At 44.4% G+C, this 24,856-nt stretch overlaps 1 protein-coding gene across 5 annotated transcripts in view; it reads left to right on the forward strand.

Annotated features, from left to right (window-relative positions):
• Positions 1-24,856, forward strand: part of prkdc (protein kinase, DNA-activated, catalytic subunit) — a 47,128-nt gene that overhangs the window by 14,268 nt on the left and 8,004 nt on the right. For 3 of the 5 annotated variants that reach the window (XM_084566507.1, XM_084566509.1, XM_084566511.1), the window contains 67 exons: positions 1,195-1,303; positions 1,408-1,520; positions 1,683-1,782; positions 1,868-1,923; positions 2,062-2,092; positions 2,171-2,328; positions 3,219-3,365; positions 3,455-3,619; positions 3,830-3,998; positions 4,080-4,129; positions 4,225-4,335; positions 4,604-4,753; positions 4,895-5,004; positions 5,244-5,403; positions 5,822-5,908; positions 6,006-6,125; positions 6,600-6,759; positions 6,846-6,952; positions 7,338-7,425; positions 7,731-8,134; positions 8,402-8,509; positions 8,597-8,823; positions 8,925-9,019; positions 9,887-9,989; positions 10,101-10,234; positions 10,332-10,562; positions 10,689-10,915; positions 10,997-11,205; positions 11,306-11,438; positions 11,546-11,704; positions 11,901-12,104; positions 12,198-12,386; positions 12,504-12,608; positions 12,693-12,860; positions 13,298-13,425; positions 13,539-13,746; positions 13,825-14,003; positions 14,096-14,264; positions 14,388-14,453; positions 14,530-14,593; positions 14,783-14,931; positions 15,061-15,201; positions 16,044-16,163; positions 16,280-16,423; positions 16,604-16,755; positions 17,090-17,221; positions 17,408-17,519; positions 17,698-17,822; positions 17,913-18,062; positions 19,187-19,360; positions 19,454-19,552; positions 19,648-19,858; positions 20,560-20,734; positions 20,861-21,064; positions 21,199-21,314; positions 21,417-21,548; positions 21,663-21,842; positions 21,932-22,140; positions 22,242-22,380; positions 22,477-22,665; positions 22,745-22,969; positions 23,062-23,170; positions 23,285-23,387; positions 23,480-23,642; positions 23,725-23,899; positions 24,006-24,199; positions 24,337-24,520. In XM_084566507.1, coding sequence (XP_084422633.1) covers positions 1,195-1,303; positions 1,408-1,520; positions 1,683-1,782; positions 1,868-1,923; positions 2,062-2,092; positions 2,171-2,328; positions 3,219-3,365; positions 3,455-3,619; positions 3,830-3,998; positions 4,080-4,129; positions 4,225-4,335; positions 4,604-4,753; positions 4,895-5,004; positions 5,244-5,403; positions 5,822-5,908; positions 6,006-6,125; positions 6,600-6,759; positions 6,846-6,952; positions 7,338-7,425; positions 7,731-8,134; positions 8,402-8,509; positions 8,597-8,823; positions 8,925-9,019; positions 9,887-9,989; positions 10,101-10,234; positions 10,332-10,562; positions 10,689-10,915; positions 10,997-11,205; positions 11,306-11,438; positions 11,546-11,704; positions 11,901-12,104; positions 12,198-12,386; positions 12,504-12,608; positions 12,693-12,860; positions 13,298-13,425; positions 13,539-13,746; positions 13,825-14,003; positions 14,096-14,264; positions 14,388-14,453; positions 14,530-14,593; positions 14,783-14,931; positions 15,061-15,201; positions 16,044-16,163; positions 16,280-16,423; positions 16,604-16,755; positions 17,090-17,221; positions 17,408-17,519; positions 17,698-17,822; positions 17,913-18,062; positions 19,187-19,360; positions 19,454-19,552; positions 19,648-19,858; positions 20,560-20,734; positions 20,861-21,064; positions 21,199-21,314; positions 21,417-21,548; positions 21,663-21,842; positions 21,932-22,140; positions 22,242-22,380; positions 22,477-22,665; positions 22,745-22,969; positions 23,062-23,170; positions 23,285-23,387; positions 23,480-23,642; positions 23,725-23,899; positions 24,006-24,199; positions 24,337-24,520 — 9,907 coding nt within the window. The remainder of the gene's footprint in view (positions 1-1,194; positions 1,304-1,407; positions 1,521-1,682; positions 1,783-1,867; positions 1,924-2,061; positions 2,093-2,170; positions 2,329-3,218; positions 3,366-3,454; positions 3,620-3,829; positions 3,999-4,079; positions 4,130-4,224; positions 4,336-4,603; positions 4,754-4,894; positions 5,005-5,243; positions 5,404-5,821; positions 5,909-6,005; positions 6,126-6,599; positions 6,760-6,845; positions 6,953-7,337; positions 7,426-7,730; positions 8,135-8,401; positions 8,510-8,596; positions 8,824-8,924; positions 9,020-9,886; positions 9,990-10,100; positions 10,235-10,331; positions 10,563-10,688; positions 10,916-10,996; positions 11,206-11,305; positions 11,439-11,545; positions 11,705-11,900; positions 12,105-12,197; positions 12,387-12,503; positions 12,609-12,692; positions 12,861-13,297; positions 13,426-13,538; positions 13,747-13,824; positions 14,004-14,095; positions 14,265-14,387; positions 14,454-14,529; positions 14,594-14,782; positions 14,932-15,060; positions 15,202-16,043; positions 16,164-16,279; positions 16,424-16,603; positions 16,756-17,089; positions 17,222-17,407; positions 17,520-17,697; positions 17,823-17,912; positions 18,063-19,186; positions 19,361-19,453; positions 19,553-19,647; positions 19,859-20,559; positions 20,735-20,860; positions 21,065-21,198; positions 21,315-21,416; positions 21,549-21,662; positions 21,843-21,931; positions 22,141-22,241; positions 22,381-22,476; positions 22,666-22,744; positions 22,970-23,061; positions 23,171-23,284; positions 23,388-23,479; positions 23,643-23,724; positions 23,900-24,005; positions 24,200-24,336; positions 24,521-24,856) is intronic. The other 2 variants (XM_084566508.1, XM_084566510.1) reach the window with 1 other exon arrangement.

Below are 24,856 nucleotides of genomic sequence, written 5' to 3' on the forward strand. Positions count from 1 at the left end.
GTAGAGGGTGGTGGACATTGTTCATTGTCCGGAGTTTGTTCAAGGTCCTTGCAAGGTCCTTCTTCTTAGTGCTGCCTCCCCAGGACACCACAGCGTAAAAGAGGACACTGGGAACAATAGTCTGGTAGAACATGTCCAGCAGCTTCCGGCAGATATTAAACGACCTCAGCCTTCTGAGGAAATAGAGACGGCTCTGACCTTTTTTGTATACTGAGTCTATGTTAGCCAACCAATCCAGTTTGTGATCTAGATGTAGACCCAGATACTTAAAGGTCTGAACCACTTCTACACACTCCCCGTTGATGGTTACAGCCTGCAGGTGGGACCCGGACCTCTGGAAATCCACTACCATCTCCTTGGTTTTAGCTGCATTCATCAGAAAGTGGTTCGCTCCACACCTTGAGGCAAAGTTGTTCACCATATTCTTGTAGTCCTGCTCTTTGTCCATTCTTGATGCACCCCACGCTGACAGCTCCAGTGCTGATGACGATAGTTCCCCAATCTGACATACTGAGGTCCCCCATTAACATAGTCTGCTATCCAGTTGAGCTGTGAGTCCACTCCCATCTCTGTTAGCTGGTCTTTCAGCGGCAGGGGCTGGATGGTGTCAAAAAACAAGATCCTCACAACAGCATTCCCCTTGTCCAAGTGTGAGCGAGTCCAACGGAGCAGGTAGAGGATGGCGTCCTCCGCCCCCGCCTTTTCATGGTACTCAAACTGCAATGGGTCTATAGCTTGGCGGACCTGGGGCCTGACGTGATGGAGCAGCAGCCGATCCATGGTCTTCATGATGCTGGATGTCAGGGCGACCGGTCTGTAGTCGTTCATCCAGCTTCTTGGAGACAGGGATGATGTGTGGTGTCTTCCACTGCAGGGGGACTGCTCCTAAGGTGTAGGCTCAGGTTAATTACATGCTGAAGGGGCTCCCCCAGCTCAGAAGCACAGGCCCTGAGTAATCGTGGGGACACTCCAGCTGGGCCGAAGAGGATGATGGTGGTGGTGGTGGTGGTGGTGTGAGGGGTGGCTACAAGCTACTTGTCTGCAGCAGTGACTGTGGAAGGTGATGGTGATGGTGAGGGTGAGGCGCTATTATGTCTGGTGTTGCTAAGGGGGAGGATCTTTATTATAAAAACTGTTTCACACGATAACTTGAGCAGCTGTTCTTATATATGACACGTTAACTCCACTCTGTAGGTTCTTCAGACAACGAAGGCTTCCAGTGTCGTTGCTGACTTTAGAATCTGTGAAATATTCAACAGATTTTACGGCGAGCTCTGTCAGAAGAGCAAATTACCAGATTCAGGTGAGTGTTCCCTTTTAATGCCAAACCTTTGTCGTGTGGAACGACTTTAATCAGGCAAAACATTGACTTTTTCTTACATGTTTTTCTTCTTACTTCTGGAATAGTTCTCGGTAAAATCTACGAGCTGCTGGGAGTCCTTGCCGAGGTTCATCCCAGCGAGATGGTCAACAACTCAGACAAACTCTACAAGGCGTACCTGGGAGAGCTGAAAGAGCAGGTACACTGCTAACTATCCTGTCCTGTGCAGGTATTTTTATTTTTCTGGTTGTGTGACTGACCTACAGTAGTTAATACAGGTAGAGCCAACAGCTGATAATCACCGAGCTGATAATCGGTTTTCAGTGTTTTTATTTATCTATTTTTTCATTATTTTTTTTAGATGACCTCTTCCACAAAGGAGCCCAAGCTTTTCGTAGTCGCTGGATGTCTGAGAGGACTCACCGCCCTCATGGTCAACTTCACTAAAACCATGGAGGAAGGTGGGACGTCTTTCTCTTGATGCGTTTACTTCACAACATAAGTTCTCATTTCTATTTTTACTCAGCTCCTGTTTCTTTCTCGCAGACCCTGCAACGTCTAAGGAGATTTTTCAGTACGCCATGAAGGCAATCACTCCCCAGGTACACTGAGGATCACTGAGCAGTTTTTACCCTTTTTACGTTGTCCACTGTGTTTGTGCATCGTATACCACGTCACACTGAGCTAACTGCATTTATTATGATTGTAATATGAGTCCACGTCTTCACTTTCTGTTGCAGATGGAAATGAGTCGCTATGCTGTCACTAACGGTGAGGCTTGTCTTTTTATATTAAAACAATAATAATAATAAAACTCTTTGACATTTCCTTTCTTTCTTTCTTTAATAGCTGGCCTCAGGTTATTTGCCAGACACGCATCCCAGTTCAGCAGCTGCCTCATGGACCACTACAGAGCTCTGTTTGAGACCATGTGTAAGCTCTGCGGACACATCAATGCAGAGATGAAGAAGACGAGCTACTATGCGCTAGAGGCCTTCCTCAAACAGGTAAAAAAAACACTACACCGACTGGTTTATACTGCAATTGATATAGGTTTGTTTTTAAGGTTGAGATAGATAGATAGATAGATGCTTTATTAATCCCAAACTGGGAAATTTCACAGTTGCAGCAGCAATGTACAGGCACTTCACACCATACACAATATTTACAAGAATTATAAAATAAGAAAGAAAGAAAAATGAAATTGCAATGAAATTAAATGAATTTACAAATAAACACCAAACAACCATGTGCAAATGTGCAAAAAACAATAATCCAGAGTGTCATCTGTCACACAGATGACAGATGAGGAGTTGTACAGACTGATGGCTTGAGGCAGATTTCCTGTAGCATTCTTTGAGACAAAAAAGTTGTCTGAGCCTTCTGGAGAAGGTGCTCCGTTGTCTGTCTGTTGTGTGGTGGAGAGGGTTGATGGATAGTGTCCTCCTCTCCAAAGGTTTCCTGACTGCAGCCAGCCTTCCTGATCAGTCTTGGAAATACTTAATTTCAACTCGAGGGTGTTTTTGTCATGTAGAAAATCAAGATTAATGAAGTTACCATATATGGTTCCTTACCCTTAAGTGGTAAACAAATGTAAACATGTATTTAAAATTAGAACATAAATGTTGATTCAGGCACTTGTCAACATTATCACATTAGGCAACATTAGGCCTTTTTCTTCGTTAATAAAGCAGTTATGCTCAGCTTTCATGCAAAGGTGGAACTTGCAGACCACATGTGACCTGAGGATGTTTCCTTGATCTTCTCTCACATGCTTCCCAACCTCACTGAGAGGCACAGAGACGCAATGAAGTTACCAAATATGGTTCCTCTTCCCTATAAAGGGTTAACCATCTTCTGAACTCAAACTCCACTGCTGTATCCGACCATTTTTCAGGTTGCCATGTTGGTGGCGGACAACATCGAGGAGCACAAAGGCAAACTGAAGTTCTTCATGCACAAGTTCTGCGGCATCATCAAGACCATGGAGTCAACACACAAAGAGCTTTCTATTGCCATACGAGGATATGGATTCTTTGCAGCCGTAGGTTCTTTTTATTTTCGTCTTTTAAATTCATATAACAAATGTAAAAGTTTCCTTCTGTTGCTTATTTTTCTTCTCTTTTCTCGTAGCCTTGCAAGAAAGTGTGCCCGCAAGACGTGGACTTGATGTACACGGAACTGATTCAGCGCTGTAAGCAGATGTACCTGACGGAGTCTGACGGGGAGGACGATACCTTCTACCAGCTGCCCAGCTTCCTGGACTCTATAGCCAGCGTCCTGATTCACCTGGATAAGGTAAATCAGGACGCAGATCCACTGGAATGACTTAAATCAGACTTTACATGATGGAGGAACATGACGCACCACAATCATTCTTAGATTTGTCTTTGTTGATGTGATGCGGCCCCTTTGAGAGACATCGCTGCTGTGAGCTAGCTGGTGTTAGCATGGAAGATAACTAGATAGAAGGAGGTCTAATCGCAGCTTTCTGCCTTCGTATGTCAGATCCCGGAGGTGTACACGCCGCTACTGGAGCGCCTCCTCGTGGTGCAGATCGACAGCTTCCCTCAGTACAGCGAGAGGATGCAGACCGCCTGCTGCAGGTCCATCCTCAAGGTGTTGGTGGCCATGGCCTCCAAAGGACCTGTTCTGTGGAGTTTCATCAGCTCCGTGGGTACGTCGACGATGGGCACGTTGTTGTCCCCGATGCTTCCATAAAACACTTTCACAACATTCACCTTTGCCTCTTTTTCAGTGCACCAGGGCTTGATTCGCGTCTGTTCGAAACCCATCGTGCTCTCTGAGGTTAGACTCGTGTTTCTGCTTTGAAATGAACACAAGCGTGTAGATTGACATAGCAGAAAATTAAAAAAACTGCTCTTTTGTCCTTCTTTTCTCAGGACACTGGGGCCTCTGAGTCTCCCCAAGTCCGTACTGGAAAGTGGAAGGTTCCTTCTAGTCATGACTACCTCATCCTGTATAAGGAGCTTTTAGACTGTGATCGCTTGAAGGTACATTTATCTTCATTTAGCATTTTAAGACGTGGAAAATTTGCTTTGCTGTAATCACGGCAGATTTGTATTAGTTCGTTTTATAAATACAGTTAAATGTCTTTCTGCTGTCCTTCTGTAAAGTTGGTTTAAATCGGCACACATCGCTTTACCATTTTGTACATTATATCATGCAGTGACTTATAAAACGCCCCTTTTGTGGGTAGAATATGTCTTGCGTTTCAATAAGTAGTACACTTTATTTGAGTCCTTGTTTATCCGTTTGCAGGATTCAGGATTTTTAGACGGGGCTTTCGAAAGCCAGAACGCCGCTCTCGGGTCTTTGAGCCGCCTTCTGTACGATGAGTTGGTGAAATCAATCCTTCGCATTGTGGAAAAACTGGACTTGTCCGTCCAGAAAGTGTCCACAGGAGAGGAGGTAATGTCTCAGGTGCATTTAGCTGGCAGGTGCACAGGAGCACAAGAACAAGGAAGAGCATTATTTTGGGTGTCATAAATATCTAAAACCTTCTAAAATACAGCTCTTGAACATTAACCCTCTGATGTCCTTGTCCTTCAGGCTCCCGATGATGCTGCCCACGTCCTGCCCTCCTCCGACCCAACAGCTCACCTGCTGCCCAATAAGATCAAAGACTTTACAGCCTTTATCAACCTGGTGGACTTCTGCAGGTAACGGACGTTCTTCTCTGAGTTTGTCCTTCCAGTGTGGAGCTCAATTACAAAGTCAGGCCTGAGGTCGACCATGGCTGCACCTTATTTTCACCTTAAGCTTTCACTTTAGTCTAACACACACACACTAAATAAGAAGTTTAAACTCGGAGCTGAAACTTGTTTTGTGACCAGTTTACAACTAATCTTTAGCCGTACACAAGTCTCAGGTGAACACTGTTTTGTCTTTTTTCCTGCAGTGAGTTGCTTCTGAATAAACACGTGGAGTATTTCCAGTCATGGATGTATCCCCTGAGCCACGAGCTCATCCTCCACTCCATACGAAATCCACTCGTCAGTGGCTTTTACAAGCTGCTGTCTGTCACCATGAGGATTGCAAAGAGAATCAAGTACTACCAGGTAATGTTTTATTTAGCTCAGAGTCGTCATCATCATTTCAGCTTCCTATGTTCCCCTAACCCACATTGTCAGGTGTTTCCTGACCGGTATATAACATATGCATCTGGATATGTGTAACTGGCAGACCTGACGCCACATTGAACCCCATTGGCTCATATCAACATGTACATGTATATGATTGGTTGTTTTAATTTAACTTTTTTTGATGCCATGAATAGAATTTCTTCTACAGATTCTTATGTTAGGGCATATAGAACGTGTTTCAGTGTAGTTTTTGTACAGCATACTTTAGGATTACGTTGGAAAAAATGATTTGTGTCCTTGCAAACTTGTGTGGCACAGGATTCTTGCAGAATTAAACAGAATCACAATGACAGAAATATTTAATAAAAAATAATCCAGTTCTGCTTCTGAACAGGGAGTTGGCCTCAGGAGCTCTTCATCCCCTCAGAGCGACACGGTGAAAACTGCTTGTTTTGCGCTCTTCTCCAAGTTTGGAAAAGAGGTAACTTCCCGTTGCAATCTTTCCTAGGAATGTTGTGAACTGTGTCTGTTGACGTTATAAATATGAAGTGAATTTGAGACACGTTCCTTCCTCCTAGGTGTGTGTCAGAATGAAGCAGTACAAAGATGAGCTGCTGGCGTCCTGCTTGACATTTGTCCTCTCGCTGCACCACAACATTGTGGCTCTGGAAATCAAGGCCTACTGTCCTGCTCTGGAGGTGGGATTCTTGTATTTATTTCATCATATATCAGTGAGCTAGGTGGACATGGTTGAGTACGGCTTAAAAGAAAAGAGATGAATGCAGATGTACAGTAACGCGGTTGCAGAATATGCCCCTACATTTAGTAAAGTTGTTTGAAAACGAGCTACTGAATGAAACAGTTAGCGAACGTCAGCTAATATCTACTAAATACATTGTTTAAATACTTAGCTAACAGTTGTGAATGTGTGGTATTGCAGTTTAAATGGTTAAAATAACTAACAAACATAAATTCTCCAAGGTTGCAAGGAAATAGTGAGGAAGCTTAGCTGCACGTAATAATAAAACGGTTTAAACTATTAGCTAAAACCGCTAAACAGCTAAACTGTTAGCTGCTAACCCTAGTACAAACGTCACATTTACTCCATTATCTGGTCCTGCAATGACAACAACCTGCCTACTTACTTATTCTTTGCATTTGTGTGCGTGCAGACGGCTCTGAAGTTGGGTCTGAGCCATGTTCCTTTGGCCAACACGGCCCTGGATGCTCTTGAGGACTGGTCCTTCCACCTTTCTTTGGAGACGATGCAGCCCTGCTACATGAACGTCCTCCCTCTCCTGGATGGATACCTGAAAGCCGCCTCCACCGACAGTAAGATGAATGATCATATGTAACTGTAAAGTGGCTGGACGCATCCGCCGGTGCAAAGAGCTTAAATCAGATTCTGTTTATTGCAGACAAAGATGAGAGCAGCTGGGAGGTGATGTCGTCTTTGTCTTTAAAAAGCGGAGGATACAACAAAGTGATGACGAGGCTCCTGAAGAAATCCAAGCAGCTTTCTATGGTAATAGGCCAGAGAAACATATTTCATCTTTCAGTATTTGTGCTCTCAAAGTCAAGATTTTTGTGTTTCTCTGGCTTTGTCATGTCCACAGTTTTGCCCCAAAAGGGTCTCACATTGCAGCTCTGTTACTTCCACAAGTCAGATTACATTTTAAATAGGAAGTTCTACTTGTATCATCCATCTTTTACCAAATAAAGAATCTGTTACGGTTCAACCAGAGCAAATATAAAAGTAAGCAATCATGTTGTGCACGTCAGGATGAGTGCAAATGATTTCTATATTATATCGCAGTACAAAAGCAGAGCTGTGTGCAGAAATGTTGCGTTCACAAGCAAAACGACATCCTGCATTTCATCTTCCTGGTTATGTTTTTTTGCAAATGCAGGAAGACGCTCCTCTTGTAACGGTGAGGCTCAGGGTGGTGAAGCTGCTCGGCCACCTGGGAGGAAAGCTGAACAGAAACCTTGTAACTGGTAAGGATTTATGGGACCATCCCCTCGAGAACACACTGACTACACTTGCATGCACAAAATATTCCAAATATTGTTCACCTTTATTCAGAAAGTTGTCCAAAGAATGCTTCTGTAGCCTGAATAACATTGCCACTTTCCACGTGTCTTAATTGGAATAACAGTTGGAATAAGCGCTAATTCAGAATATCTGGTCTGAATATGATGTTTGATAATTCTTAGTCTGGGATATTGTCGTATTCAGAAGTATAGTCGGTTCATTTTAACGTACTGATTAACTGCTAATGGTCCTACATTTTGACATTCAGTGGTCTCATCGGAGGAAATGATGAAGAAGTTTGTCGCCTGGGATTCTGAGAAGAGGCTCAGCTTTGCCGTGCCGTTCCAAGACATGAAGCCGGTCATCTACCTTGACCCGTTTCTGCCTCGCATCAGTGAGCTGGCTCTGTCCACGAGTGACAGACAGACCAAAGTATGTCGTTCTCATCTCTTAGCACTCAGTGATTTTCTAGAAATAAAAAATAAATCTGTTTTTAATAATAATTCTGTTTCTCCGCAGGTGGCAGCTTGTGAGCTGCTCCACAGCTTGGTGGTGTACATGGTTGGGAAGAGCGCTCAGATGGCTGAAGGGGAGAACACTTTGCCGCCTATGTACAAGCTGCACAAAAGACTGTTTCCTGTGCTGCTGCGTCTGGCCTGTGACGTCGATCAGGTACAGTTCCCATTTAGCCTATCCCAGCTCTCATTGGGCGAGTGGCGGGGTACACCCTGGGACAGCTCTCCAGTCTATCGCAGGGCTAACACAGAGAGACAGACAACCATTCACACTCTCACCTACGACCAGTCTAGAATCAATGAACCTAACGAGCATGTCTTTGGATTTAATTCTCTATATCTGATTTAGTGTGCAGAGGACAGGGTAGAAGGTGTATTCATTTCATCAGGGCCACATTTTTCTAATTTACACTTTATATTCCAGGTCACCAGACAGCTGTTTGAACCTCTGGTTATGCAGCTGATCCACTGGTTCACAAACAACAAGAAGTTTGAGAGCCAGGATACGGTAGCCGTGCTAGAGGCCATTATGGTAAGTGTTCATGTTCGTATGTATACGGCTAAACTTCTTTGTTATCGTTGTTTTTTTTGTGACTTTGCATTTTCCTTGGATCCTCAGGACGGCGTGGTTGACCCCATGGACAGCACTCTCAGAGACTTCTGTGGCCGCTGCATTGAGGAGTTCGTCAAATGGTCGATCAAACAAACGACGCCCAAGCAGCAAGAGAAGAGCCCGACTAACATGAAGTCCTTGTTTAAGCGCATCTACAGCTTGGCTCTCCACCCCAACGGGTTCAAGCGGCTCGGTGCCGCCTTAGCTTTCAATAGCATCTACAGACAGTTCAGGTAGGAGGCGTTTCTCTCGGCTGATTTGCTGTTTACAGAATGAATGTTACACTTGATTTCTTCCTGATAAATAATGCTGTTATTTATTTTTGTCTCACAAGGGAGGAAAACTCGTTGGTGGAGCAGTTTGTCTTTGAAGTTCTCGTCATATTTGTTGAAAGTCTGGCTCTTGCACACGCCGATGAGCGATCGATGGGTAATTGTTCTTCTGCTTCAGCTTTACAGACGTTATGCCTTGCTATTTATCTTTTTGTCTTAAAATAAGTTAAAGGGGAACTACTGTTTTTTACAACCTGGACCTTATTTTTGGCGTAAAATATGATTGTTTACTCACCCATATAACTTTTGCGTCATTTGTAGTCGTTCAGGAGATATTTAGATCTGTATATATCCATATAGTGGAAGTGAATGGGGCACCGAAACGCAGCCTCTAAATAACGCATTACCTGCCGCGAAACTCGTTAATTTCACCAATATTTTGTTATGATACACTAGTGCTATTCCCCGTAGAGTCCGGAGTTACCTGTTATCGTCATCCGAGGTCTGTAGATTGGGCTACAGACCTCGGATGATGTCGTCTCTGAGCGCCACGTGCACCTGCGACGTTCGGCTTGTTTACCTGTAATTTGCTACTGCTATGGTTTGTCCGAATGATGATAACAGGTATCTCCGGACTCAACAAGTATTGGCACTAGCGTGTCATAACAAAATATTGGAGAAATTAACGAGTTTCACAGCAGATAATGCGTTATTTAGAGGCTGCGTTTCGGTGCCCCATTCACTCCCACTACATGGATATACGTGGATCTAAATATCTCCCGAAGGACTACAAATGATGCAAAAGTTATATCGTTGAGTAAACGATCGTATTTTATGCCAGAAATAAGGTCCAGGTTGTAAAAACCAGTAGTTCCCCTTTAAGTTAATAAACTTTCAGGCTATGGAGCAGATACACCAGTGTTTTCAGATACAGTAATAAACCAAAAAGGGATTTACTTTGTGTATTTGCACATCAAAGATGGTTTTTTTTTTTTTTTTTTTACATACCCCTTCCACTGCACAGGTACATTGCAGCAGTGCTGCAGCGCCATTGACCATCTGAAAAGAATAATCATACACAAGGCCGCCAGTCTCAATCAGCCCAACGCTAAGAGACGCGTCCCGAGGTCGGTGCTCCGTGTACATGTCATTTTACGTCATTTTGTCTTATTAATTTTTCCTCAACTTTATCATTCATAGTGATATACCCTTTTATATACATTTCCCTTTTTTTCCAGAGGTTTTCCACCAGATGAAAAGCTGTGCCTGTCAGATATGGTTTTATGGCTTCTCCAACAGTGCGGTCGACCGCAGACTGAGTGCCGCCACAAATGCATGGAGCTCCTCTATGAATTTATTCCCCTCCTCCCAGGTGAGAGGCGTCATTTTCCAAAAGTTAGGGTTATATAGTTATATATACAATACTTACCTACTGCCACACTGACTTAATATAATTTGCAATGCATCAGGAAAGAAATCTCCACCTCAGTGGTTGGACGGCATGCTGAAGGATCATGGCATAGACTTCCTGATTTCACGGTTCGAGGGTGGAGGTCTCCTCTCCCAGCCCACTCTGAGGGACCTAAATAGCCCTTTCAGTGTCAGAGCCACCCTGCATTGGCTGGACCTCCTGCTGGCTGTTCTGGACTGCTACAACACCTTCATCAGATTGCGCATAATCAAGCCTCAGCACATTCTTAGTGAGTCTTATTTGTGAAATGCTTGGATGTTGCTATCAAACATCTTGTTCCCTTGTCTGCATTTCATTATCAAGTCAAAATAACAGTAGTGTTGATTTCTTGTCGTCTCCCGTCTTCATTTCCAAGGCTCGAAAGACCAGTCCAGCTTTCTCAAAGCACTACATTTCTTTCTGACTGAGCTGGCAACTCATGAGCTGGCAGCAGCAGAAAGCTGCTTCCCTCTTGGCGAGAAGTCGTCTCACTTCAGCCCAAGAGAGGTTGACCTGTACAACTACAGCAAGTGCACCATCATCGTCCGACTGCTAGAGTTTGGCTCAATGATTCTTGTCAAAGGAGACGAGGAATTTTGCAAGGTACGACTGATTTGTAATCGCTATGACACTGAAGTCTTCGTTTGTGAGGTTTTACTTATGATTTCCTGATTTCATCTGCAGCTCTTGGAACCGGATATTTTTTGTGCAGTCTTTTTCGAGTTGACTGCGATGGTGGTGTGCAAGCCGTCCGCTGTAGGTTTCAACATGGCGAATGTGGAGGTAATGAAGAACCTGCCGGAGGTGTGTGTTCCTCTGCTGAAGGCACTGCTGGCCTCACCGTACAGCAGCCGTCTTGAAAGCAGCTTGCGGACAAAAATCTCACGTAAAAGGTACCTGAAGAAGACAGTTCTCTTGCAATGCTTATCACTTAATAAAAAATTAATGGACGCACTTTTTGACCCACTTTTTCTTTCATCTGACCCCCTGTAGTGTGGAGGAGTTGTGCACCGTAGACATGTACCATTCGAGCATTCTCGACCGCCATGCCCAGATGGAGATGGTTCTTTCTTCCTGTAAGCAGATTCACAAAGCTGGCTTCCTCAGCTCCATTCTGCACAGCCAGGTATGAACATTAACCTACCGTTAGTTCAATTTTTACAATGATTCTGTGCAGACCTGTCGTTGTAATCATCCAATCATGAATTAAATCTGAGCACTGGCTCCTTAAAGGATTCAGCCTACGCCAAGTCCCTGGGGTCCCAGCTTTTAATGACGGTGTATAAAGGCATAGCACCAGGAGAAGAGAGGAAAGCTCTTCCGTCCTTGGACGTAAACACCAGGAGGGTAGCAGACGGCCTGCTTCAGCTTGGCTTTTCTCTCAGTCAACAGGTCAGTTGCGAATCTTTGTCAACTGAAATCATACCATCTCTACAAACTAATTGGTTTGTCTGCGACCCCTAAGGTTGAGAGTCTCAACCAAGAGGTCGACACGGCACTAAAAATGTATTTCAGATAAACAAATAATAGTCTGAATACAAGTGTTTTTACAGATTGCTGCCTCTCGTTGTGCACGATGTCTCTGCAGAGTGAGCAGCTGGTGGATTTGCTGTTGAACACCATCATGCTGTCTGTGCCCATATCTGGAAGCCACAGCCACAACTTCCTGAGCTTCTCGCACGGCGAGTACTTCTACAGCCTCTTCCAGGCGACCATCAACACGGAGCTGCTGAGAAGTCTGGACGCCACAGTGCCACGCCTCATGAAAGCCTCCTCTCAAAATCCCAGCATGGTAGTCCCAACACACGATTACTTGGTTGTAGATAGTCATCTAGTTTTTTTTGTGAGTGAGAAAAAGCTATTCTGGCGTTGAACTTTTCATCAGGTGAGCGTGTTGCTGAACGGCATGCTGGACCACACCTTCGGAGAGCGCTCTGTGAGGAAGACTCAGGGAAAACGACTGGTTGAGGAGGTGCTAAGCAGATGGGTCAGTCTGCGGTCGTGGTGGGAGGGAGATTCCTCCACTCCAGAGAGTAAAACCGCTACTCTACTGCTGCTCTCCAAGCTCCTCCAGGTGCAGCATGATGAAGTTACCAGTTAACAACCTAAACTTAATAGATAATGTCCACTGTTATAGTGTAGATTACCCAGAATTTTCTTCCAGTGTTGATATTTGTGCTCTTTATTTCAGATTGACTCATCTGTCTGCTCCGATATCAACCATGAAGCATTCAGACCGGTGTTTTCCACTTTCACTGTGCTGCTGCTTGACATGAATCTACCTCTGAATCTCAAGGTAATGATTTATGCTTTGGCACATTTTATTACTTTAAATTACATTTTCTGTTTTTGTTTCACGTTAATTCCTCAAAATCACCAGAGCCAGGCGTTGTTGGTGTTGCCCTTCTTCACAACCCTCCCAGAGGAGCCGCTGGCCGAGCTGCAGAAAGCCCTCGACGCCCTGGTGGCCTCTCACTTCCCCATGCAGTCGGACGAGTTTGCTAAGGGCTCCCTTCACCGCAACAACTACATGGACTGTATACGGAAGGTAAGGACAGGGCTTTGGAGAGTTGGAGGCTTAAAAGTTTATTCCTCAGGCTGACCAAGGCAAAATAGACTTAGGTCCCGTTCAGACCAGCTTCCAAGTACCAGTACCAGTTTGGAGGTGGTCTCGGATTCCAAATTGTGTTTTCAGTGAATGAGAGAGACTTCACAGCTCGTTCCAAAATATAAATCACTTCCCTACGTCATGACACGCGATAAACACCTGCTTGTGGTTCAGATACAGCATCAGGTAGAGATCCACTAGAGTGGATCAGTGTTTATTTGCATACCGAGCAGAAAACTGAGATTGGATGGCTGGGGACGTATGTAGAGATTCATTTTAACACCAGTTTGGATTTCCCGGGTGGGATGTTAATGCAAAGTCTCTCTCTTCCTCTTAACTATGTACATTTGACTTGGCAAACCTTACATTTCCTCTAGTTGCTTGATGCCCTGGAGCTTTCTCAGAGTCCGCTCCTGCTCAAATTGTTGGTGGGGATCCTGTGTCGAGACAAAAAACACATCATGGAGGAGCAGTTCCAGACCTGTTTCCAAAGAATTGCCAAGCGGTAAGTAAGGACTTTATTTGTACTTGAAAGTAAGGCTACGCATGAGGTTTCTGAAGCGGCCCGGCTCTAGCTCTCATTTTGTCCACTCCCTGTGTTTGTCAATGTCTGATTAGGTCAACCTGTGAGCGGCAGCTGCAGCTGCTGTGTGCAGTGTACGATGTGATACAGGAAGGCGATGTCCCGGCGAGCTTCATGCTTCAGGCCATGATGGAGAGGGTTCTTCTGCCTCTGGTCACTCACTGCAGCACCAAAGCCCTGAATGACTTCTTCGTGTCGAACGTGTTTGACATCATCACCTTCCTGCTCAGTCGCTTCACCAAGGTTTGCCTTTTAAACATGGGAATAATTTAAAGAGCAACAAGAACAGCAAAGTGACACTCGCTTCTTTGTAAAATCTAGTCAAGTGAAACAACATTTGAGATCCAGTTGCTGAAGAAGAACGGCTGCTACAAGCTAATGGAGCTCCTGTATTCACGGCTTCCCAAAGAGGAGGTTTACTCCAAGGAGTCCCGCATCAACCAGGCCTACTGTCGATCCGACAGGACAGAGGGAAACGAGTTGTCCAAAACCTTGATCAAGTAGGACTCCCCATCATTTTGCTCATTTGTTTTCCTTTTTTTTTTTGTTAACTTTCGTGAATAAATTATGATTTATGCATTTTATAAATCAGGTCCTGCTTCGAAGCCTTCACTGAGAACATGGCCGGTGAGACTCAGCTCCTTGAACTCAGGAGGCAGTATCACTGCGCCGCTTACAACTGTGCCATCGCCGTCATCGGCCGCAGCTTCAATGAGCCCAAGTTCTACCATGGCTTCCTCTTCAGCGAGAAACCAGAGAAGGTAGTGTCAAGTTTGCACAAATACAAGTACTTATCATTTAGGTAGACTGCAGTACAATCAGTTTATTACATTGTTTCATGCACAGGAGGATCTTACTGGTTTTGTTTCTGTTTCTTTGTCCAGAATCAGCTCATTCTTGAAAACATCATCAACATCGAAAGGGAATACAACTTTCCAGTTGAAATTGAGGTGTGTTTTTGGTTATTTAAAAGTATGCTTTGAGTTTAAGACAAGGTTTACCCATTCATTTATTTAATCATCGTAGGTCCCACTTGAGAGAAAGAAGAAATACATCATGATCCGAAAAGAAGTGAGCGAGGAGAGTGGAGGTATTAAAGCTTTTACAACTTGGCCGTCTACGTCACATAGTAGTAGGACTTGGCTTAGGAATATGAAAATAGGAGACGGGTCTGATTTAATGATAAATGACTGCGGAGGTCGATGCATGTGACTCGCCTCATGTTTTTATTAAAAGCCTGTGACGTTTGTGATTATGTTTTATGTTGCGGTTTCCACAGAAGCGCCGGTGTATCTCTCCTCCCAGTCCTACATGGCCGACAGCAGCCTGAGTGAGGAGATGAGTCAGTTTGACTTCTCCACGGGAGTCCAGAGCTTTTCCTTCAGCTCCCAAAACCCAGAAGGACAAAAACGCACCGTTGCCAAAAGAGTTAGTTTTTCTTTTTTGCTCTCTCTCTCTTTAACATGTTTCATGGGCACAATTTTCAGTTTTAAAACAAAAGAATTGTAATGTGTTTTTGAATGCTTTTAAGGTTTGTTGATATGTTTGCATATGCAGGAGGCAGAGGACTCAACCCCCTCCCAGGACGCAATGGTGGATCTGGAAATGGACGAGCTCAACCAGCACGAATGCATGGCAACGATGACCGCTCTGATTGGACACATGCAAAGGAACAACATAACACCCAAAGTTGAACAGGTCATTTGCATTTAATTTGATTGAAAGGGGTTTAGAGAGAGAGACGTTCAGGGCTTCAGATCAACTCCAGATAACATTGACCATCTTGTGACAATACTGTGTTCTGCTGGTAAATGATTTGACCTGGCATTCATTTATATGGAATGGATATATGGACATTTTTATTGTAAAACCTTGTCATAAAATACAGTAGATGTTTGACACGCTTATTAGTGAAAGATACCTTGACACGTGCAAGTCTTTAGCATCTAGAATAGCATGCATTTTATAGTACACCATGTAGTCTATAGTAAAGGAGTGTACACTGATCAGCCACAACATTAAAACCACTGACAGGAAAAGTAAATAACATTTAAACCATCTTGTGACAATTCAGTGTTCTGCTGGGAAACTTTTGGACCTGGCATTCATTGGTGTGGATGTTACTTAAACATGTAGCACCCACCTAGACCAGACCAGGCACCCCCACCCCATAGCAATGACACTCCTTGACGGCAGCAGCCATCTCCAGCAGGATGCAGCCACAAAACACTTTAGGAACAACTCAACAAAACATGAAGAACAGCACAAGGTGTTGACCTGGCCTCCAAATTCACTGGATCCCAAACTGATCAAGTATCTGTGGGATGATCCACAGAGGCCCCTCCCCTGAAAGGCCCCAAAACTAACAACATCCTGTTACCAGACACCACAGGACACCCTCAGAAGGCCCATGTCCATTCTCTGATGAGTCACAACTGTTTTGGAGGTGCAAGACCTACACACTATTAGGAAGGTGGTCATAATGTTATGGCTGATCAGTGCAGATTTTATTTAGGCTCACTTTCTTCTTTGTAAAACAGGGAAATGTGCCCAGTGATCTTCCTCCATGGATGAAGTTTCTACACGGAAAACTGGCAAATCCAGCAACTCCTCTGAACATCAGACTCTTCATCTCAAAGCTGATCATCAACACAGAGGAGGTGAATTTCCCTGTACATATTTATCCAGTCGCACCATTTGTTAATAAAGGGAAAACGTATTTTTCCTGTCTGTGACACATTACTAATTTTTCTTTGTGGTTTTTAATGTTTCGCAGGTTTTTCGTCCGTACGCCAAACACTGGCTCGGGCCGCTCCTGCAGCTCGTTGTCTCTGGGAACAACGGAGGAGAGGGGATCCATTTCATGGTGGTGGATGTTGTGGTCACGGTGCTTTCTTGGACAAGCCTGGCCAGTCCCAAAGTTGGTCCTGCTTCCACATAAGAGAAAATCTTAACACAGGATTCACTTAATGTCAATAATCGGTTGCTAAAAAAGCTAAAATCTGCTCTTAAAAATGTATAAAATGTTGCCTCTTATTATATAAAACAACTTTGCTGCACTCCTATGTGTCATAAGCAATAACAATATATCTGACCTCAGGGAAATCCCAGAGATGAAGTCCTTGCCAACCGGCTGTTGGAGTTTCTGATGAGGCACAGCTTTCACTCCAAGAAAGCCGTTTTCCGTCACAACCTGGAGATCATTCGTACTCTGGTTGAGTGCTGGAAAGACTGTCTGCATGTTCCTTACAGGTAGACCACGCACGCCTTCACTACAGAGCTGACTGCGTTGGTTGGGTAATAAGGACAGACGAGAGGAGAAAAAATATTTGCAGGAATGTTTAGTCTTGTGTCACCACCCAAAGCTACTAAACCACTTGTGCTGTAAGGAAAACACAGAGCTGTTATATGTATTTATTTTGTTTGAGATTTAAGTCCCCGGGATTAAATCTAGGAAAGTATATGTTGAAACATTATGCTGATTACTCATTATGCTGCATACTAGAATGAATTATAAGTCTAAAACTTGTGTTAACTAACTGAATGAAATTAAGCTGCTCTGTTATCTCCTATCCTGCTTTTGCAGTCTGATATACGATCGTTTTTGTGGCACCGACCCGAACAGCAAAGACAACTCTGTCGGCCTTCAGCTGCTGGGAATCATCCTCGCCAACAACCTCCCCGCGTACGAGGCTTCGTGTGAAATTGACTACGACAGGTAGTTTAACCGAGTCGCCTGACATCCGTTTTTACTTGATGCTGAATTTGAGCGTGAATGTTTGTACTTGAAATTACAAAATGCAAGTTCCAGTGACGTGAAGCGACAGCAGGAGGTGAAATTAGGAGCGGTTTATTCTGACTTTTATGATTTATTTTATCATTTCTGCGTGTTTATTTCTTTCAGATACATCCAGTCTCTCACCAACAACCTGTCCTTTATACGGTATAAAGAAGTCTACTCAGCCGCTGCTGAAATTATCGGCCTCATCCTGAAGAGCATGGCTGAAATGCCCAATGTATGAACTGCATCTAGTTTGGCTGAATTGCATTTAACGCCTCATTTATGTCTGAGGAGGCTCTAAATGTGCATGTCAAGAGTAAAGCCTTCTTCAAATGTTCCCTATTATTTGCAGTGTCGTTATTCTTCTATCTAAATTCATAACCTGTATTTTAATTTTCCTGTTCATGTCCCAGTATCAGCAGGAGCTTCTCAGTCTTGCTGCAACTAAAATAACAAATCTGAAGAAAAAAGACATGGATGACAAGTTCATTATTTGCTTGAACAAAGTATCAAAGCATTTTCCTCCGTTCATGGATCGGTGAGTTCGTGCTCAGATTGCATTTATTTATTTATTTTTGAATCATTTATGTTGGACCTGATAACAGGTTAATTTCTTTTCATTTTTCAGGTTCATCAATCACGTGTTCTTCCTGCTGCCAAAGCTGCACGGCATCCTAAAGAATCACTGCTTGGAGTGTGTGCTGAGCCGAGCTGATGTCATTCCAGACATCTTTCTGGAGCTGAAGACCAAGGGATTCATTCAAATGATGGGGCACGGGTAGGTCTTGTTGGTGATTTAGTAGAATAGATTTTGCAGTTGATTGTTTTGGGTCAAAAAAATGTGGAACACATCAAGCAAAGGTTTACTGAGGAGGTTCAGAGATACAGACATTTGTATGACTCGTCTTCTGTGAAAGTTTCAGTCGCCATCGTAGAAGCTGAAGCAGGAAGTAGAAGCAAAAATTAACCCGACTGGCAAAAATGACACAGCGCCGACTAGCGTTTGGGCGTTTTTTACACAGAGTGATGAGAACACAAGTATAAATGGCTTGCACCGACGTAGGCTACATACATAGGTTACGCCGTCTATGTCCCATAGAGGCATACACCGCGCTTCAGTCACAGTCTACCACGTGATCGACAGGTTTCTTGTCCTGGTGTTATTTTAATAAGGAGGAGTTTTGAGACGTTAACTACGAGTACTGATATTACTTTTACATATGAAACCATCCCTAAAAAGACTTAATAAAACCTATGTTCAGTTCACAGTGCTTTGCTGTTTATTATTGGATTAACATGAAATCTCTGGACTTGCAAAAACACCAACAGTGTATCTCACTGTTTTAAAATGAATGAAAATGAATGATATTAAATCAAAATCCATCAGATCGTGACGGATACATGAACCTAAAAGACAAGACATTCCTCATTTCATTCAGGACTTTCTTCTGTTAGCTTGTCGAGGCATTAAAGTCATGGTATCAGTCTGGAGGAGTTCATATTCAGTCAGTTTAAGGCTACAGGTGTGCAGCATGTTCGCCTGCAGCTCTTCATCCAGTAGCTCACTGTGGCTGCTACTTCCTGTTTTGTTAGTGCCTACTATATTTCAGAATGATCACACATCAAAAATGACTACTCCATATTAAAACATGACATGTGTTCTGCCATTTAAACTCCTTTAATGTGTGTTTGCATCAGTTGGAAATCATTGTCTGATGATGAGTTAGCATTCTGCATTCAAATTTAGATATATGTGATCTGATTACATCAGCAGCAAAATGTAATCGCCTCTTCAGTGTTCTTGTTGTTCCCTTGACTACTCTGTTCAACACTTTGGTCGTCATTCGTTGTTGTTAAATGTGCTTTATAAATAAACTGACACTTACTTTACCTTTTTCTCAGGGACGAAGCAAGACAGCGAGTGTGTCTGGACATCATCCACAACATTATTTCCCGTCTGACTCCGGCTGAGCTTCAGGAGCTCCTGGGATCTGTGACAGCTTTTGTCTCTCACCCTTCACCAGTTTGCAGAGAGAGGATGTACAACATCCTCATGTGGATCCAGGACAACTATAGGTCAGCCTTTTGACTTCTTCAGCCAAACAGGCTACTTTATTTATGCTAATATGTAGTAAATGTGATATGTGTGTGTTTTTTTTTTTCCTCTAGTGATGAGGAGAGCATGAAAGACAACACTTCACTCGAGGTTTTGAATGCTGCCAAAGAAACTCTGCTTCAGGGATTGTCAGAAGAAAACCAAGGCCTCCAGTCAGTACATACTTGTCTCACCACTTGATTTTCAACCATGTGATAATACTGTAAGGATGTAATAACACCATTCGTCTCTGTTCTCTCTTTTTTAGGCTTTACGTTCAGAACTTCTGGAGCCAGGAGAAGCGCCTCCCCGCCGCGACCCTTGAGCGAATGTTGATGGTGCTTCGCTCTCTGTACTCGTGTCAGATAGAACGGTGCTTTTTGAGCTTGGCTACGAATCTGCTGCTCGAAATGACCAGCAAGAGTCCTGACTTCGCACGAAACATGTTTGAGTATCCTCTGTCAGAGTGCACCTTCCAGGTCAGTAGACACACACAGTAGACGCCAATTAGCCACAATATTATGACCACTCACAGGAGAAGAATTGACCATCTTGTGACAATTCAGTGTTTTGCTGGGAAACTTTTGGACCTGGCATTCATTGGTGTGGATGTTACTTAGACATGTACCACCCACCTAGACCAGACCAGACACCCCCACCCCATAGCAATGACACTCCTTGATGGCAGCAGCCATCCCCAGCAGGATGCAGCCTGACAAAAACGTTTTAGGAACAACTACAAAAAAATCATGAAGAACAGCACAAGGTGTTGACCTGGCCTCCAAATTCACTAGATCCCAAACTGATCAAGTATCTGTGGGGTGATGCACAGAGGCCCCTCCCCTCAAAGTCCCCCCACTAACTACATTCTGTTGCCAGACACCACAGGACACCCTGAGAAGGCCCATGTCCATTCTCTGATGAGTCACAACTGTTTTGGAGGCACAAGGGAGACCTACACAATATTAGGAAGGTGGTCATAATGTTATGCCTGATTGATGTATATGTGTATATAATGAACTGTATATACTGTACAGTCTAAACTGTCTATACTACACATACCCAATACCCAATTATTGCAAAACACTTATTGTTAGACGCCAAACTACATTTATTTTTTTGCTGGAATTTATTTTTTATTTTTAAATAAAAGTCTTAATTATATTTTGGAACTTTACAGGACTACGTGATCGATTCCAACTGGCGCTTCAGGAACACAGTAATGACTCCCATGTTTGCCGAAACCCAAAGCTCCCAAGTGGCGGAGAGTGTGGCAGCGTCCCAGTCTGGAGCCATGAAGGGGAAGCTCAGAGCCACACAGACTTCATTAGAGTTCAGCCAGACCCAAGCAGCAGGTACTGCTTCTACTCAGTGTTCCCTATGAAAGAACAGTGCTAAAGACAGCAACAACACTGCTCATATTTGGGTTAAATGCTTTTACTTTTACGTGTCGCATGTTAACACGTGTGCGTTTTCCCCAGGTCGACGTACAGCTTATAACTGGCTGACGGGCAGCAGCGTGGACACACTAGCAGAGTACACGCTTGGATCTGAGTCTCTGTCTTCACTCATGGTGTTTGATAAGAAAGCAGAGAGGCAAACGGCAGCAAGGAGACCGGTGGGAGAAGGGTTCGGGCTGAGGCGTCTGACTGCGTCATCGGACGAGGTGGACAGTCGCACTAGAGGTCGGTCTCCAAGAAAACGCACACTTATTCCCCTGAAATGTGACCCCTTTTTGATTGTTAAGGTGAACATACACTTTGTATTAGTGTGTGAAAACACTAAAAATTAATACATCTTTTACAATTTATGTCAACAGCGGAAAACGAGCGACGTAATGGCATCCTAAGATTGAGACGCAGGTTTCTCAAGGACCAGGAGAAAGTCAGCTTGGGTTTTGCACAAAAGGAGATCCAACAACAAAAGCAGAGAAAGGTATTCAAGAGGCTGCAATCTGACCAGATCTATATTTATAATCTCATGCTGGTTTGCTGCGAGGGTCTTTAACCATCTGTGGTTCTGTTCGGCGTCGTACAGGAAGAAAAAGCGGACCAAAGGCTGCGTAAAGAGGCCCAGGTGACTCTGTATCGTAGCTACAGAGTGGGAGACTTTCCAGACATCCAGATCCCGTACAGTAGCCTCATCGCTCCGCTCCAAGCACTGGCTCAGGTAAAATTGCTTCTCCTTTCTGCACCCATCCCAAGTGGCATTTCTTCTACATATATAACTTTTGCTCACTAATATTTTATTCTCTATGCATACCCCTCTCCTCTTCCTCCTTAGAGAGACCCCATTTTAGCCAAGCAGCTGTTCAGCTCCCTCTTTTCTGGTATCCTCCAAGAAATGGAAAAACAACACAGTCCGGATGAGAGTGGGAGGATCAAGGAGGAGCTACGGTGCAACCTGGATACATTCCTGAGCAAGAGCACGCTCTGCTTCCCTCCGTTCATAGCGTGTGTGCAGGTAATGTTTGCATCTCATCTGCCAAAGTCTGCAACCGCTACCATGACTGCATAGTTCCAGTTTTTCTGTGTCTGGTTATTTTGTTGCAGGACATGTGCTACCAGCATAAGGACCTACGGCAGATCGAGCCAGCGGCCGTCAGCTCCACTTGCCTTGTGAGTCTCCAGCAGCCTTCGGGCATCCTGTTGCTGGAAGAGGGCTTGCTGCACGCCAGTGGCCCGAGTGAACGCACGGCTAAAAGGTCACGAGGACGCCAAGAAATCCCCCCAGACACAAATAAATGGATCCACCTTGCAAAGTATTACAGGGTTTACCTTCATACTGGCTGTATCCCTTCTGGCTTGTAGCCTGTTGTAGAGTTTATGACATTGCGTGCTGCTTGTTTCCTTTGTTCTCCAGGCTTTACAGGTCACTGGAGGACTATGATGTTGCGCGTGGCATCTTTGGTGGTAAAGTTGGGACCAAGTCGATCACCTGTGCTGCCCTTCAAGCAGAAGCCAACACTGACTTCGCTGAAGCCGTGAAGCTTTACAACGAGGTAACGTCGTAGACCACTTGAGAACATTTCGCTTCGGTAGCTTGTCAGTGCACACGGACTGGTGCAGTTTTATCAGATTGTCTTCCATATTAACAGGCTCTAAACACAGACGACTGGCCTGACGGCGAACCCACCGACTCTGAGAAGGACTTCTGGGAAATAGCTGCGATGGAGGCATACAGTCAGCTGACCGAGTGGAAGTCTCTTCAGTACTGTTCCACTGTCAACATAGATGAAACCTCACCGCCCGACCTGGAGAAGATGTGGTCCGAGCCTGTGTATCAGGTAACAGATTGGATTCTTCCGAATTATGCCAACAGATGTAAACCTCTGCTAACGCGAGTCTCTTGCATGTGTGTGTTAGGACATGTACCTGCAGCACATGATCCGCAGCATGCTGAAGCAGCTGCAGCTGGGCGAGCGCGACCAAACTCTTCTCAGCTTCATCGACAAAGCCATGAAGGTGGAGGAGCGCAAAAAACTGCTGGAAAGTTATTACAGCCAGGAACTCAGCTTGCTGTACATCCTGCAGGAAGACTACGACCGCGCCAAATACTACACCAACCACGCCATGCAGCTCTTTATGGAGGTCCGATCTGGTGGCCCTAGTTACTTTTTGTTTATATTGTTGGGTACGGATCTCAGTGTCACTGTTTGCTCAATCTGTTTTGCCTCATACAGAGTTATTCCAGTGTGGACACACTGCTGACTCAAAGTCGACTGACCATTCTACAGTCAGTTCAGGCCTTGACGGAGATCCAGGACTTCTTGGTGTTCGTTAAAGGAGAAGGTGCGTGGACGCTGCCTTAGAACTCCAAACACACCATGAATCACACCTGTCTTTGAATAAATGCAAATAGTTTCATGCTGCTGTGGAAATTTTATAACTTTCATTGTGTTTCAGTGTCTGTGAGCTCTCTCAAGCGCCTCATCAGATTGTGGACTGAGCGGTATCCCGATGCCAAAGTGGATCCAGTGAACGTATGGGACGACATTGTTACGTCTCGGTAAGTCGTACAGGACGATTTAAGAGATTTAAATGTGCAAATAAAAAAAAAACGTTGACACAGCTTCAAATCATATCTCTTTGGTGTTTCAGGTGTTTCTTTTTGGATAAGATCGTGGAGAAGCTGAGAGATCCCGCTCCCAGTGACAGTATGGAGGTGGATGGTTCAGAAGACCCAGCTGGCGGCACTGAGACATTAGTGAACGACTGCAAGTTCAACATGAAGCTACACATGGCTGATAGCGCGAGGGAGCAGGTGGAAAAAAAACAAGCGCGGGAGTAGCTTTTTGTGCCGTCACGCGGTATCCGGTCATACTCATCCGAGTGTTGTTTTTCAGAATAACTTTCCGGTCGCCACCAAGCTGCTGAAGGAGCTTCACAAAGAAGCCAAAACTAACAGAGGCCGGCTGCTGCGATGGGTCCACAGTTTTAGCCACTACAGTCATAAACGCAGCCAGACCCAGGGTCCTGTGGAGCAGATCAGTGTCATGCTGAAGACTGTCCCGCTCCTGGGTAAGGATTCAGATATTAAAGGCGTGAAGGGAGCAAGTCAAAATGGGACTTCAGCTTCTCTTGTTTTCTGTTGAGATGTTTCATATCACCTCTTTTGTTTGGGTAGAGGACCTTCAGGAGGACTGTCAGAGTGCGCCAGCGAAGGTTTTCAGATACCAGAAGATACTCCAGGGTACGTCGTTCCACATGTTGGCCACAGCTGTAAGCAGGAGCCCCTCAGTCCTGGAAACAATTGATGGTGACAAAGCACAGAGAGTTGTTGAGCTTTCTGGAGTTCCTTGGCCCTACGGAAATCCAAAGGTACTCGACTCGACTTAAGTTAGCAGTTGTTAAAATATCACAATATTGATGGTGTACAGATGAAAAGGTCCAGTGTGCACAATATACACAACATGCACAAACAAAACGCCACTAATGTGTTTTGTTTTTTCCTGCAGAAGGTGGAAGAAGGGCTGCAGTTGCGAGCGCTGACGTTGTTGTGTGAGGCAACCAGAAAGGCCGATGAGGAGCTTCAGTCTTATACTCAGGACTATGTGGAGACGGGCAGCATCGTGGAGACGTACATGGCTTTGGCTAACTTCTGTGACAAACTGCTACGAGAGGAGGAGCAGCGTGATGCTGGTGAGTAAACCTTTATTAAAGGGGAACGACTGTCTTTTACAACCTGGACCTTATTTCTGGCATAAAATACGATTGTTTACTCACCCATATAACTTTGGTGTCATTTGGAGTTGTTCGGACAATATTTAGATCCGCGTATATCCATATAGTGGGAGTGACTGGGCACCGAAACTCAGCCTCTAAATAACTCATTATCTGCCACGAAACTCATTCATTTTACCAATATTTTGTTATGATACGCTAGTCCTATTCCCCGTTGAGTCCAGAGTTACCTGTTGTCTATTCATGGACATGCAGCAGTTTGTTGTTCTTTGGTCAGCTGTTCCTCTCTCTGTC

The sequence above is a fragment of the Chelon labrosus genome, assembly GCF_963514085.1.
Source record: "Chelon labrosus genome assembly, chromosome: 18".
In the NCBI taxonomy this organism is placed as follows: domain Eukaryota; kingdom Metazoa; phylum Chordata; class Actinopteri; order Mugiliformes; family Mugilidae; genus Chelon; species Chelon labrosus.